Genomic DNA, 14,640 nt, shown 5'->3' with positions numbered 1-14,640 from the left:
TTCATTGTGTTTAGTGTGGTTGTTTGAGCCAGATGTTCCAAACTAACAGAATATAGAAGACTCAGAGAGGAGTGGGGAATCCTACTCCCTGCCTCAGATCTCTCACCCGAAGCAGCATGTAGGCTTAGTTTTAGTCACCCCCAAAATTGTTAGGGCTGATAAAAACAAAAATCTCAGACGTGCTGTTTGTAGTTGGTTTTGTATGTTATGCTCTCGGTCCCTCCTTGAAGAGAGGCTGGAAGGAAGGGAACACTGGTGTGAAACTCAAGTAAGGACTCAGAGCAAGATAATTTTAGTAGACAGATGTTTGTCAGGTGTGTGTTTGTCATACTATAGGTGAGAGGGTGGTTGTCCCTAGCAGGGCAGATCTCAGGAATTGAATTAATCTCTTTGAAGGAAAACAGTTGGATATGGGAGTGATGCAGATAGGTAGATTGCTGTACTTTTGTAACACCTGATTTCATTGTTCTTTGTATCTCTACAATCTAGAGTTTTTCGTCCGATTAACTCTTTACTGCTTTCTGTCTCCTTGTATGCTCCTGCTCCTCAGGAAATCCGGCAGCTGCAACAGAAACAGGAGAGCTATATCAGGGAAATTTCTGATCTTCAGGAGACGATAGAGTGGAAAGACAAAAAAATAGGGGTAGGATTTGCACACAGCTTCTGAAATGTGCTCAGTTTCAAACTGTGCTGCTTAGCAGATTCTGTACCTGCAGAACCTTATGAATCAAGTATTATCCTCTACAGTGTGACCCACAATCTGTCAAACTCTTTAAATTGATTTGTGGTTTTAACTTAAAAAATAAGACTCAAGAAAATTCTCCTCCTCTGACCAGGTTTGAAAATTCACTGGAAGTCACATACTATGGTGAAGTGCATGCGTATCCAGTACGGATATATAACTAGGAGAGGAGTGACTTTTAGTAAAATACTGGCTATTTGTGATACATGTCAATGCTGAACAGAATTGGTTTTCTGATTTATTACCTTTACCCTTTTAAACCATAACTGCACTATGGGAAAGGAGAAAGTGGGCCTGTTTTTATAGCTCACTGAATTCTTGGAATGAAAATCGTATTCTTGCCCACCACCACCAATGCAAAAGAAATGTTAGCACTCAGTGGCACTTCTGAAAATAAATGTGGTTTAGTCAGTGGTGGATGAGATGTGAAACCCCCTTTTTTTAGGTGGAGAAAAGAAATCTGGCAAGTCATTTGTCCATGTTGTCCAATGACATGGCAATTTGAAACCCACAATTTAAAATAATTTTGACACTTAGCTGTAGTGAAGCTCGCTCTCTCTCTCTCTCTCTCTCTCTCTCTCACACACTCTCTCTCACACTCACTCACACACTCACTCACACACACACTCACACACACACACTCACACACACACACAGAGTGAAGGATTATTCTGAACTCCCCAAACTGAGTGCTTGCATTAAGCCATATATTGGCCGGATTTAAGTTTTTTTCTGAATTCATAAATTTAGCCTTTACTATTACTTTTCTTCTTTTCATGCATGTCCGTTCCATTAATTTCTGAATATCTGAAACCTGCTTATTTTTATTTCTAACTTACCTTATATAGTCTCTTCTCCTTTCTTCTTGTCTCCCTGCCCTCTGTCTGTTTGCTCTGTGAAAACACACAGGCGTTAGAGAGGCAGAAAGAGTTCTTTGATTCCATAAGGAGTGAGCGAGATGACCTCAGAGATGAGGTGGTTGTGCTGAAGGAACAACTGAAGGTATGCAGTAAGAACAGAAGAACTTCTTGTTGCTAAAGCAATTCAGTAATCTATTTGTTTCTCTTCTGGTGCACTGGATAGATAAGTTGTTTCCAGATAAACAGCACTGATAAGCCAGATGCACCTGTTGCTCTCATTCACTTCAAGAATTTGCTTTTCAGCATCCTCTTCTGGGATAATTGGCACACCTCTATAGTGAATAGAGATGAGGAGTTGTCCAAGGAACATTTAAAATATTGGGCAACAGAACTACTTTAAAAAGGTGATCAGATCTGTTTTGTTAGAATTTTGAACAAGGCGCATTCTTCTTGCTTTGGTTATGAAGCCAGCATTGCTCAAAATATAAAGGGCCAAGAACATTCAACCAATCATATTGTTTGTGTGAACATCAAACTTTAAAATATTCCTAACTTATCCACAGAAACACGGAATAATCCCAAACTTGGAGGTAGCCACCAATGGAGAGACTGTAGATGGTCTCGAGAATGAAGGCCATTCGGATTCTACCAAGATTACCCAAGGGGCGACTCAGCTCCTAAAGTCCACTGGGGATGGGACACTAGGTAAGTGCTCACATTCCACTAGAGCAGTGATCCTCAGACTGCAGCTTGTGAGCCGCAAGTGGCTCTCTGTCTCCTACGACTCTGCGCAGCATGTGATATTAAAACACTGCATGCTTTGACTGTGGTGTTCACCCATTCGGTTCTCAGCTTGCACTAAGTTATTACCTTATTTGCTATGAAAATGTTCAGATTTTTCCCTGTCATATTGTTTAAATATGAAAAGTACTATAGTAAATAAAACAATATGCATTTATGGTGGTTCTTTGGGTAGTGTTGATGGGTAATTTGGCTCCTGAACCACTTAGGTCTGAGTATCGCTGCACTAGACTTTTCCATTTCTCTAATCATCATTCATTCACTTTTTTTTGGCTTGGAGATTGCGCATTCATTATTTGAACAATTAACAGATCACACAACTTGTTGAATCACCTCCTATGCCTTTTCTTGCCTGCTGATTATAGTCGCTTCACTTCAAGCATATCATGACATTTTTCTGTGCCTGCAAAAGGAGATTTTATTGAATATTCCCTTTATTCTGCACCCTGAGAAAATAAATGGTCATGTCACAAATATAAATACAAGATGAGCAGCAGCTTATTTCACTTATTAAAACCTGAATTTAGGAATGTCCTCAACATTCCTACAGTTGCTTTGATTAATTCTCTGTGTTAGAAAAATAATCTAAGCGAGGCAACCAGAATAATAGCACTTGAGTTCATATATGTACATTTAATACACAAATTATGTAATTAATACATTTGAGAACTTGAATTTCTGCTGAACAATAGTTCAGTGTGCTGATGCAAGCCATTTTAACATAGTTCTAAATTCTTAACATCTAGTACTGTTAAGTATTTTATATTGCTAGAAATTGTATAACAATTATATGCTCAGCAGTCTGTCTAGGAAGTCTATATTACATATGTGTCCTTAGAGGAGGAGGAATCTGGTTGGTTGGCAAAGATTCTGATTAGTGCAATTATGCAGAATCTGAAGTAATTGAAGCTTTGCACTGTCATTATGCTCATGGAAGAGGGGAAAATACTGGATTTTTACTTCTAAATTGAAATACTAGCAAATCTCAATAGACAGCCAGTCATGTAACTAAAAGCAAGAAGCTTCTTCAGTTTTAGCTGTTGGCAGCTTTTTCTCATTCCATTGGTGAAAACAATTGGAAACAACAAAAACGGTATGAAAACATTGAGTTATAGCTAAAACTCTGGTCTGCTTTAAGCTATTCTGATTCTATGGAAACAGGTATGTTGTAGGAACAAAAGCTAATACCTGACTTTGAGTTCTGATTAGCATCTGCTTTTTTCTTCCAAAGTGCTGCAAATTAGAAGAAAAGTTGTATTGCTAAACAATATATGGGAAGAAATATTGTCTCTTTTGGATGGATGTAGTGGTTGGAAGAAGCTGAGCTTGAATCTTTTGGGTTGTGTGATATCCATGCATTCAAGCCATTGTCTGCCAATCAGATCCCATCTTCCATAAAACTCATTGTACATGCCAATTTTATAAAATAGTACCTGTTTTTTTAAGTCAATAGCTATAAAATACTGCTGAGTATTATGTAAGTTACTTGGTTGTAATGCCATCAAACACAACTTTGCAGTAATAATCCTGTGTAGAGCAGTGCGAGAGTTAAAAATATGGTGAATATTAGTGCAGTTGTAAGCATCAAAATCTGAGTTTGTTTCATCACTATTAATAAACTGCACTGCTTGAAAAACATGTATCTCATTTATGGAAATTGTACATCACACTGCTTATAAAGACTTGATAGCAGAATCAAATACAATTCTTGCTTTTGGGAAAGCGGGGGTCACTGATCAGAGTATTTACTAATTCAATTGCTGCATTGCCTCACGTAATTGGCAAAAGCTGATCTTTTATTAACCGATTCTTCAATTCATTTTCTCTTTTGGGTTTTAAGTGGGGAGGTAAGTGTTACATGTTTAACAAAATTAAGTAGTCACCCCATGGTGTAGTCCCTTCAACTTTCTCAATGGTCTTTTAGGCAGAGCCAATGAAGTGGAGATGAAAGATGAGATTTTGGAGGATGTGGGGAACAGACAAATCTTGCAGAATACTGAGGAACACAAAGAGGAGTCTGAGGAGCGGGAAATTGTAAAGGAGTGTGCGGAGATAAAGACATTGCATGCTGATGAAAATACAGAGGCAGAGAAAACCATTGAAGACAATGATGTTACGTCAACAGGGATGTTAAGTCGTGGACGTGAAGAACAAATGCAAAGCCATGCAGAACACGTTTCAGGAAATGTTTCTTCCACTGACAATAGTGATGTGATTCAGTTGAGAGAGGAAACAGACTTGGGAGGTGATAGCATAGAACCCCAACAGTCTGGTAGTAAGGAAGCTGAACATAGTAGTGATTTAAATCATTTGAATAATGAGGCTTGGGAAACAGGTACACTGCCAAGTCAGGGTATTGAGACTCCTCAGGGGAGGCCAATGGACTTAGACCCAGAGCATGAATCTGAAAGAGTTGCACAAGAGCAGGAAGTAAAACGGGAGGATTTTACAGTTTGCCAAAGAGAAGGCAAGAGTGAAATATTTCAGGAAGCTCTTGATCTTGTGGGTAGCAGCCATTCGTCCGCCTCTGATCAGTCAGGATCACCAGGAGGTGCAAGAGCAGGGGCTGGTGCTGAAGAGCCACATGTGGTGGCCCACCTTGAAAGTCTCCGTCAAGCAGAAGAAAGCATTGGAAACGAGGTTGGGAGTAGCTTGCAGAAACAGCTTGCTGGAGATGAAGGGTACATAGACACAGCAATTGGTAAAGTAGGGCATGGTAAAGTTGAGGGTGAGGCAGCTGAAAAAGAAAAGACGGGAAATACAGTTGAGAGTCTGGGAAGGAAAGAAGTGGATTCTTTGGGAGAGGAGGGAGAAGCAACAGGTGAAAGTGAGGTCACACCAGAAACAATTGTAAAAGAACAAAAACCAGATGAACTCCAAACCCTCTCCACTTTTTCAAGAGCAGCAGCAGAAGAAAACATGCAAGATGAGGCAGAGAACGAAAAGGATAGTGCTGCGAGGGGACAAACAAAAGACATAGGAAAGGTGGAAGAATTGACAGGCATATTGGATATACAGTCAGATTCTGAAACCGAAAGGGCAAAAGAGGAGGAATGTGTGGTATCCCTAGATGAATGTGCAGAGATAAAAGAAGGTGCACCACATCAGACAGAGCAGGACCAAGATGTCATGAAAGAAATTCCGTCCCCAAAAACTATTTTAGTTTCCAGTCCCAGTGACCATGAAATTGAGGAATCAAACACAGAAACGTACGACAGAAAGGAAAGGGAAAATGACTTGATGGAAGATGAGAGAACACAGGTAGAAATACAAACAATTAAATGCAGTGAAGAAATAAAGAATATTGCAATACAAGAAAAAGGTAAGACTGTAGAAAATGAAATGCAGACAGCAGTTGAACAAGAGGAAGATGAATCTAAACAGGAATTGACGCAGGATGCCAGAGTAATCCTTGAAGAAGTTGTTGATAAAGAGGTATCAGTGGAAAATAGTGAGAAGCTGGGTCTTCTAGACCAGCAAGATGATGCATGTGTTTCTGATGAGAGTTCACTGCAGACAGTCACAGAACTATCACAGCAACTTAGTGAATCTCTTGAAGGCAACATAAAAGCAATGGAAGTTCAAAATACTGGGTTAAATTATACATGTCAATTTAGTAGAGAACAGATGGGAAACGAGAATGAGGAAGGTGAAAATGAAAGACTAGAAGAGCAGAATGAACTTCAAGAAGATAAGACACAGGAAGTTGTCCCAGACGTTGAGAGCGAAGCTGATTGCCTCAAGACGCGGAAAGCCATGCTGGATGAGAAGCCTGATGAACAAGTGGAGGTGGCAGGTCCAGAGCAGGAAAGAGTGGAAGATAATGAAAAAATTAACATTGATGATGAATTAGGGCAGATATTAGAAACTCATGGAAAACATGATGCTGCAAGAGTTAATGCACAAACATTGGAGGAAGTTAGGGAAAAGAAAATGGTCACAGAAGAAGATGAAGAGGAGGAAACTTGCCAAAACAGAACACACAAAGTAGAGAATGAGAGCATGGTTACTGGAGGCAACCCTTGTGCCCAGCAGGAAGAAGAAAAGGAAGCTGAAGAAACTGGCCCTTTGCAAATTGATACATGTCAGTCTGCAGCTACAGAAAAAGCATGTGATCTGGTGGAGGATGAAATTGAAAAAGTGTTAGACAGTAATATGGAATATTCATCAGAACAGGAGGTAGGAAACTTAGGCCACACTGGGGATGAAAACAAAGAGGATGTGCAAGGTAATAGAAGAGGCAAGGGTAAATCTAAAGAAGATTGTATAATATCATAAGTTCAAAATCTAGGACCAAAATAAGTTACATGCACCATTATTCAATCAGGTTCCGTACAATAATGCACTTTGCACGATAATCAGACTTTAGAAATACTCTTTAAGTTTCTCTGTATGGAAGTCTCAGAATAGTGTCACTCTATATATGCGGTCATCCATCCAATTTCTTTACTGCTGTACATGTCCACCAGAGAGAAAACACGTAGATTTGTTTTTAATCTCTCAGGTTTCACATTTTAGTACCCAAAGAACACCAGCACAAATGTATTGTTCAGGTTCACATTTAGTTACAATGCTTTTAAGGCAGGTATCTCCTATCGAGAGACCTTAAATATTGCTCTTATTTTCTAGACTTGTTTTAAGGAAATTAGATGTTTTGAATGTAATACCTACCTTACGTCTATGTTAGGTAAATCACCATTTCATGGTAATTATCATAAAGCAACTTTCAAGTATTACAGCACTGTCATATCCAAACTTGTTTATGAATATCTAAAGTTCAGGAACCAAGTATCACTGCTAAAATAAAAAATGCAATCCCACTTTCTGTATTATTTTCATAAGAACACATTCCAAGGCATAGTATATAAGAGATGCACACAAAATACCAAAATATTAGTTAGGTCACTGTGAATGTGCTTAGTCTGCACACTTTGAAAGGAAAGTATACAGTTTAAGAAAGTAAAACATAAATGCTTTGAGTTGTTAGTCATAAGGGTATACAAATTCACTTAATCTAGGAACTTTGCACCAGAATAAGCCTTCTTCTACATCATGTCTCACATGTGTTTTTTATTTTTTTAGAAATGTTTTGGTACACACACTAATGTGTGTGTGCAGATTTTCTGTCAAGTACATTTTATTGCAAAGTTAATAGTATAATAAAATATCTATTTTTCCTAGAGGAAAGTTTGTTAATATTGCATTTCCTTATTGTATTATCTTTTTTTCACAAAAATACGTTTCTGAAAGAATGTTTTCTTATCTCTTAATATATTTTTCCTTCCTCCCTGCCAGGATGAAGGCAATTTTGAATGTCTTAATCTCTTTGAATATCTTAATCAGATAATTGGTATTGCTCTTTGAGTCCTAGTGCCCATATAGCCATTCCTGCCTTGCGGAAGATACCTCTCAATAGCTTGTAATAGCCTGAGTAAAAACAATAGAGAGAGATGTCTTATTTGCAAGTTTTAAATATGTTTTGTAAAAGGAAACATTCTTTTAAAACTTGTTCTAAGCAATGAAAATCAAAAGGGAATGCAAACTCAAGGTTTTGGGTGGACTATAGCAAGATATTGCTTGTATTGCTGTTACAAGATTAGTAGTGTGCAAATAGATTGCATCTTGACTCTTTTCATATCAAAATGTAATGAGCTGTATATAATTGAAATAAACTTATTTTATACATTAAAATACCTGTCCAGAGCACTACTTGCAAACCTTCTTAAAATTCAATCTAAACTGATAAGAGTCTACAAGCTTATTTTGTAAAAAGGCATTGCACACTGGCCTTTCACCTGCTTTATGTATTATCATTCTTCCAAATGTCTAACTTCTTTCTTATTGACAGTTTTTCCTTCATGCTCATTTTAGGTAGTAAAATTAATGTGATGTCATTCTACTAAGAAACCTTGACCTCCACATCCAGGAACTTAAATGACATTGCATGAAACCGTAATTTTAAACCTATGGTGCCTTTTATATGTTTTCCTTTCTGACATTGATGGCAGCTTTGGTGCAATTTCTGTGCAATCCTTAAAGTGGAAGGCAATAAATGTTAATATTGAAATATAACCTGAAGATCTGCTCCTTCAAAGCTCCTTCTACTGTATAGCACATGTAACTAGTATGAAGATTTTTCCATTGCTTAAATCTCAAATGGAATATAAATATATGTGCTCAATAGACTTTCTCAATAATTAGAAAGTCATTTATAGTTGAATGTGTTAGAATGGCTAGCCCACAGAAGCACAGACGAACACTTGGTGTGTCTGGGGACACCTTGTTCATAAAGAGAAATGTAATTTAAATACTTCTGCTTTGATCGTGAGAAAATTAATACTTTGTTTTTCATTAATATTTCATTTACTCTGAAGCTTGTGCATATCTGTTACTTTTTAGAACATTAGTACAGCACCAGGGAAATAGATGCAATGATGACTCGTTTAGTAACTTGGTCATAGTGTTCTCTTCTGTTTTTCCAAACATGAGCGCTAGCTACTCTGGATATTTGCCATGATTTCAGAATCCAATGGACAGCTATCAACACAGCAAAGCTGCTACTGGTGAAGCTGCATCCATGACTGGCCACCAATTGCTGAAATCAGGGCAAATACCAGTGCAGAGAAGGCCTTTGAGTTCTTTGGTCATTTGTCAACCTGAATCTTCACACTTTAACTTGCATGTCTTGGGTTGTGTGCACTGCAAGAGTGTGGTTCCATGCAAGCAAATCTTCTTGAAAAGGACCACAGGTAATAGGGGAAAAATGGTTATTTGCCAGTCCTCCAGGTTTACACAGATGGCACACAGTGAAATGTGTGCTGTTATCTAGGAAACATGACTTCCTAGTCTGTGTCTATGTAATAATGCCAAAAGTCAGAAAGTGTGCAATGGACAATCAGGTTCTTTGGTATCCTACTTCCATAGCACAGTAACAGCTCCTGCTATAGTACAATTGCTTTTAGCAGCAAAGGTTCCCAGGTCAGGCACTTACGATGGCAGCCGTGTAATCTGATTTCTTAATTATAGTGGACTGAATCATCTTTCAGGGAACAAAAGCGCAAGTTCATGGTAAACTCATTGTCTCTCTAATGACATGCATGTTATGGCTGCAGTTTCTTTTGCAGAAGAGGCTATTAAGTGATCAGAACTAATCTTTTGGGCCCTCCAAAGCCATGGCCAATGGTTCCAGTTTATTTGGGTATCTAGCAATGGCAGGGCTATTCTCAGCTTTCCCTTCCTACCACATTCCTAATACTCTTCCTTCCAAAACTAGCCTTGAAAATCTCTCTGAAATTTGCCTAAAGATTCATGGTTTAATTGTAGTCTCCTCTCTTCCCCCCTCTTTGAACTGCCACAGCTGGGTCTTTTGGGTCCACGTGACCCATGGTTTGGGGATGATCCCAAACAGGGTGATCACATAGCAAGTTTCAAAGTCAAGACAGGAGTGGGGGATAACAGCCACCTGTATAACACAAAGCCCTGAATATGAGGACTGTCCCTATAAAATCTGGATATCTGGTCACTCTAGTCCCAAATCAGCGCTCAGGTCTGGGAGAGAGTACTACTTGTGCTGCTACCGATGGCACCAGGGTGCCTGCAAGTTTTCCCACTTGGCTTCTTGCAAATGACCAGTTGCACTACTGGGGAATCAGAGAGATTTCTAGCTGCAGCTAAGGTAGTTGAATAGCATGAGATGCAGCCTAGGTTTAATGTGAGATGGACAGCCAAAATCTCCTGTATCCATATCTTGTGCTTGTGCTTCCTGCACAGCCTTAGTCAAGTCACAAGCTGTCTGTTTAGTTTTCCCCATCATCAAAATGTGGACACCTACTTTACAGGGAGAAATATAGTATACTACATGTGTGTGTACACCATAGAAAGTATACTTACCACATGTAAAAGGCACTGTAGAATGGAGTTACAATCCTAGTGCCCCTCAGACACTTAGCTTATGTGCTTGTTAGAAAAAAGCAAAATAAAATACAGTGAGGTTTTCTTCAGAGTCCTCTTCTTTTGGGGGTCAGGGAGAGTGAAGAGGAGAGATCCTAGAAAGTAGAGTCTCTCACACACGTGCCAGCTTCACTCTGGCTGTGCCTAAAAGAATATTTCATTTGCCCTCCTCACACCTGCACAAGACTCGTAATGGGAATAGATAGGAGACCATCATGTTGTGGGGAGTGATGTGAGAACCTGCATTTTTGGGGGTGTTTGCAAAACAAAGGTCAGGTCTAAAAATGACTGACAAATAAATGTTTCCATTTAGGATACTGCTGATATATTTCAAACACAAAAGGCATGTTACCATACTGGAAATAATGTGGTAGTTACGTAATAATTATGTGTATATGTGTGCATGGTTAATTAAGCTTCCAGAATGAAATGGACCATTTTGGCAAGTTTACTTCAAAATGGGACATTCCGTCCTCTATTAAATTTCATTCTTAAGCAGTTTACTTGCTGGGTTTTCTTCTGATGTTTAGCAGCCAACCTTGGCTGCAGCCATGAAATACTTTACCTTGCTCTTCTGTTCGTTGGCTTTGTTTCCATTTGTTTCCTTTAAACAGGGTTTTCTGTTCTCCACCTCTCTGTGTTTTTCAGCTGCTCTACATGCACATGCTTTTCAAACAGTTATTTATTTTGCAGGATTTACCACGTCATGTGGTTTGTCATCCGTCCCTCCCTTCCTCTCCACTCCCACATTCAGTTTCATATCAGGAAAGTTGTTTTCCCCAGGAAAGTACACAATATGGTTTCACCTCAGTACCTGGCTGCCACAATGCATGATGACTTTGAAATTCCCTGTGTCCTGTCCATTTCTTGGGCAATTGAGTGCTGAATTCTTTCAGACAGTAGATGTGTAATGCTGCTGAACTGCCATGTTGTTTTATGATTTGTTGTCAGACAGCACAGAGAAAAAGATGCAGTTTTGTAATTTAGAATGACCTCTTTGTGATTATATGCATACCCCAGTGAAGAGTTACTATATTCTTCTGAGTTACCATTGTTGCAGATTTGCCAGATTTACAGGCTCCCATTTTAATTCATTTTTTCCCATTTTTCATACACTGATATCTGTGATGCCACCGTTATTTCCTGTGTGTGTCAACAAAGAAAAAGGATTACAATTTAGTGACCTATTGCATATAGAAGATCTAAAAAAAACCCCTATTGCCTTCATATTTAAAAAAATTCAAAACACTCAGTGTAGGTCTCTTACTGCAGATTATATCCTTAGAAATATATTCAGTGAAATCTACAGCTGATTTGTGAATTGTCAATTGCAAACTCAAAGAAATGCAAGAACTTTTTCGGAATGAACTTCACATGTTGGCAGTTTATTCAGTAGCCAGCTCCTGACGTGCTGAACTCAGGTGGAATTTGAGTGGTCAGCACCTATAGATTTGGCCCTGTGTAGATGACTGCCTAGCTGTAAGGAGTGCTGTGGTGGTGTAGGTGCATCAGTGCCAGGATACTAGAGATGCAAGTTGGGAGAGGCAATATATTTTATTGGACCAACTTCTGTCCACTCTGTATGTCCACCTCTAGGAAGGACCAACTAATAATATAAAAGAAAACTCTGGGAAATCTAGTGAACAAATTCAGCTGCTCAAAAGGAACAAAAATTGTCAATGTATTTTGTTCAGTATAAAGGTAAAATACACATGATGGGGCTGTAACTCCATAATTCATAAAATCACTTATTGCATAAAATATATGGCATCTCTTGAAATGTTTCCCTTGGCCTCAAAGGGAAGAGATGAGCGTAGTGTTTTGTTTACGCTCTTCAATTTTCTTTTCTCAAAATTACCTTTTCAATTCTGGCAAACCGGGTGCTCTCTTGTATTTGTATACTGATCCCTGGTCCTTCAAAATTCAGATCTAACACAACAAGTTGTCTAAGACAACACACTCCTATTTATATTCGACCTGAAGGACTAAAATAGAGACCTCCCTCCACTTTACCAGACTCTCTCTTTAACAAAAATCCAACATGCAAATGTTTTACTAAGGACAATGACAGAAAACGCTGTAGCCACGCTCCTTTGTTACAAAGTTTTTATTGATGTTTTAAAATGTTACCATGTGATTAGCAATGATTGCAGGTGTACTTAATGTCTTCCTAACGATATTAAATTTTAAAGATTTGTGTTACAGTTGTGTTTGACCCTAGAGTTTTTGCATGCTAACCTAAAATAGAAGATTAGCCTGTTTGCATGCCGTTGGGTGCTGCTACTGAAGTGACAAGCATGCTCAATGAGAATGACATAACTTCCCTTGGCTGAAACCCCTTCCCAGTCCTGTCTGTGACCTCATTTCCTGTGGTACGTGCATAACTACCTTCATCATTTGTTTCACTAACCCTTAATTCTGTCTTTGATTAAATACATGCCCTGAAAGATGCATCATAACTAAATCAGCACTGAGTTCTCTGTTCTCTTTCAGACAGACTGAAAAGACTCATTGATGAACGAGAATCCTTGCTAGAACAGGTAATTAAAATATTTCATTGTTGCTGGATGCCTGTTAATTTAACATGGTGAGGAGATTTAAGAGAACAAAATACTCCTATAGCATACACAGCACAGCAGCTGCTGCTGGAAATGCTGCTACTACTGCTTTCCTTCCTGTGGTCTGTGTTAAGATGTGATTGTATTCCATAGGAGCTGGGTTCCGCTTTGTACATTGGTGTGAAGATACATTTATGGGGAGGGATATGGAAACTTCATTAAAAATTTCATTGAGAGTTGAAAGGCGGATTATCCCCACTCCCCAGGAGAGCTAGTTGCATGTGTTACGGGGTTAACTGCACCTTTAAACCCTCCTGGTCTCTTCAAGGATGTTCCATTCATGTGTCTGGCATCTTTCTTGGGGTGGAATCATGCTTTTCTCCCTCTGACAAGGTCTTGCACTGCGGTCCCCAATGTTAGCCATGATTATTTCAAGAGGAAGTTCTGTTCTCTTGGGAAGCAATGATGGTGATAAACAGTGACCAGACAACCTTCAAGCAGAGTGTTTAGAACATAAGTCATTCTAGAGAAAACAGCCCTTTAAACAATAAACAGTCTGCATGCCAGCCTCTCTTTGCATAAAGCTTAATCTCTGAATGTCTCCTCAAACAGCTGCTGACAATCTTTTTTGTTTCACAGTGGACAGTTTAGGAGGAGAAATGCAATAGGGATACTGTAGCTGCGTAAATGATGCTGATACTATCCATCATAGAATTCCAAAATAGAGCATATGCGCACACCTTTAAAAACCGATTTGTTTCCTTGCAGATGATAAATCCTTAGGAATCTTTATTCTTCCAATCAATTATTCTCTTGAGACCTTTGGGGTTGTTAGGATTGTTCATGTGCATTAACTCACATTGTTAAAAAAAAAAAAAATCTGTCTTTAATTTACCTGTGACGTAGGAGCTGCATTACCAGTAACTGTCCCCCGTTATGTCGCTTACTCTTTCTACTCTGGAATCTACACCAAATAACAGCAAAGGAACAGCTTGGAGATTATTTTGTGACAATACATAATGTGGGACAGATGATTGAAGCATGAACATTCCTTCTGGCTACCTGAACTTTTGTGTGGGGGCTGTCTTTGTAAAGATACTGAAATTAATTATCTTGGGACTTTCAGATTAAAACTCTAAAAGGACAACTGGAAGAGAAGCCGAAGAATGGCAAGATGGAGAACATGCGGTCTGAAGATGAAGTTCTTGAGAATGGGACAGATATGCACATGATTGATCTCCAAAGTAAACTTAATTTTCCATTTTCAGACTAAGGATGTTAAGTATCAGCTAACTGACTAATCGAATAGGCGATGCATTTTTGCATTGATTATTTGATTAGTTGATGGGGCGCCTTGGCCTTTGAAGTGTAGCAACAGCCCTAGGGCTGTTGTTACACTTGGAAGGCGAAAGCTGACCCCCGGCTGTGTGTGGTGCATTGGGCTCCCCACAGCGCTTCAAAGTGGCAGCGATGCATGGAGTCTTGGGTCAGCTGGGGACTGATCCCAGGCTCCACATGGCGCTTTCACCTTTGGGTCAGCTGGGGAGTCTCCTTAGTTGGCCCCAGGCTGCACGCACGTTTCAAAGCGGCAGCGCCATGGGGAACCCGGGGTCTGGCTCCAGGCTTCAAGCGGCGCTGCTGTTTTGAAACTCTTCCTCTTCTCCCCCTTCCCCTTGCTGTGTCTATCTGATAAAGGCGGTGGTGGTGGGGGGTGGTGGTGGGGGGGGGG

At 39.4% G+C, this 14,640-nt stretch overlaps 1 protein-coding gene across 50 annotated transcripts in view; it reads left to right on the top strand.

Annotated features, from left to right (window-relative positions):
- LRRFIP1 (LRR binding FLII interacting protein 1) overlaps positions 1-14,640 on the top strand; it is a 162,303-nt gene that overhangs the window by 142,684 nt on the left and 4,979 nt on the right. For 40 of the 50 annotated variants that reach the window (XM_075933983.2, XM_075933979.2, XM_075933977.2 and 37 more), the window contains 4 exons: positions 551-643; positions 1,652-1,744; positions 2,166-2,307; positions 4,328-8,094. In XM_075933983.2, the coding sequence (XP_075790098.2) occupies positions 551-643; positions 1,652-1,744; positions 2,166-2,307; positions 4,328-6,681 (2,682 nt within the window). In that variant the 3' untranslated portion in view covers positions 6,682-8,094. Of the gene's footprint in view, positions 1-550; positions 644-1,651; positions 1,745-2,165; positions 2,308-4,327; positions 8,095-12,846; positions 12,894-14,037; positions 14,156-14,640 lie in introns of those variants that run through there. The other 10 variants (XM_075934016.2, XM_075934021.2, XM_075934015.2 and 7 more) reach the window with 5 other exon arrangements.

This window comes from Pelodiscus sinensis, chromosome 7 (assembly GCF_052426305.1).
Source record: "Pelodiscus sinensis isolate ZL-2025 chromosome 7, ASM5242630v1, whole genome shotgun sequence".
Classification (NCBI taxonomy): Eukaryota; Metazoa; Chordata; order Testudines; family Trionychidae; genus Pelodiscus; species Pelodiscus sinensis.
This window is presented reverse-complemented; position numbering and strand designations above follow the sequence as displayed.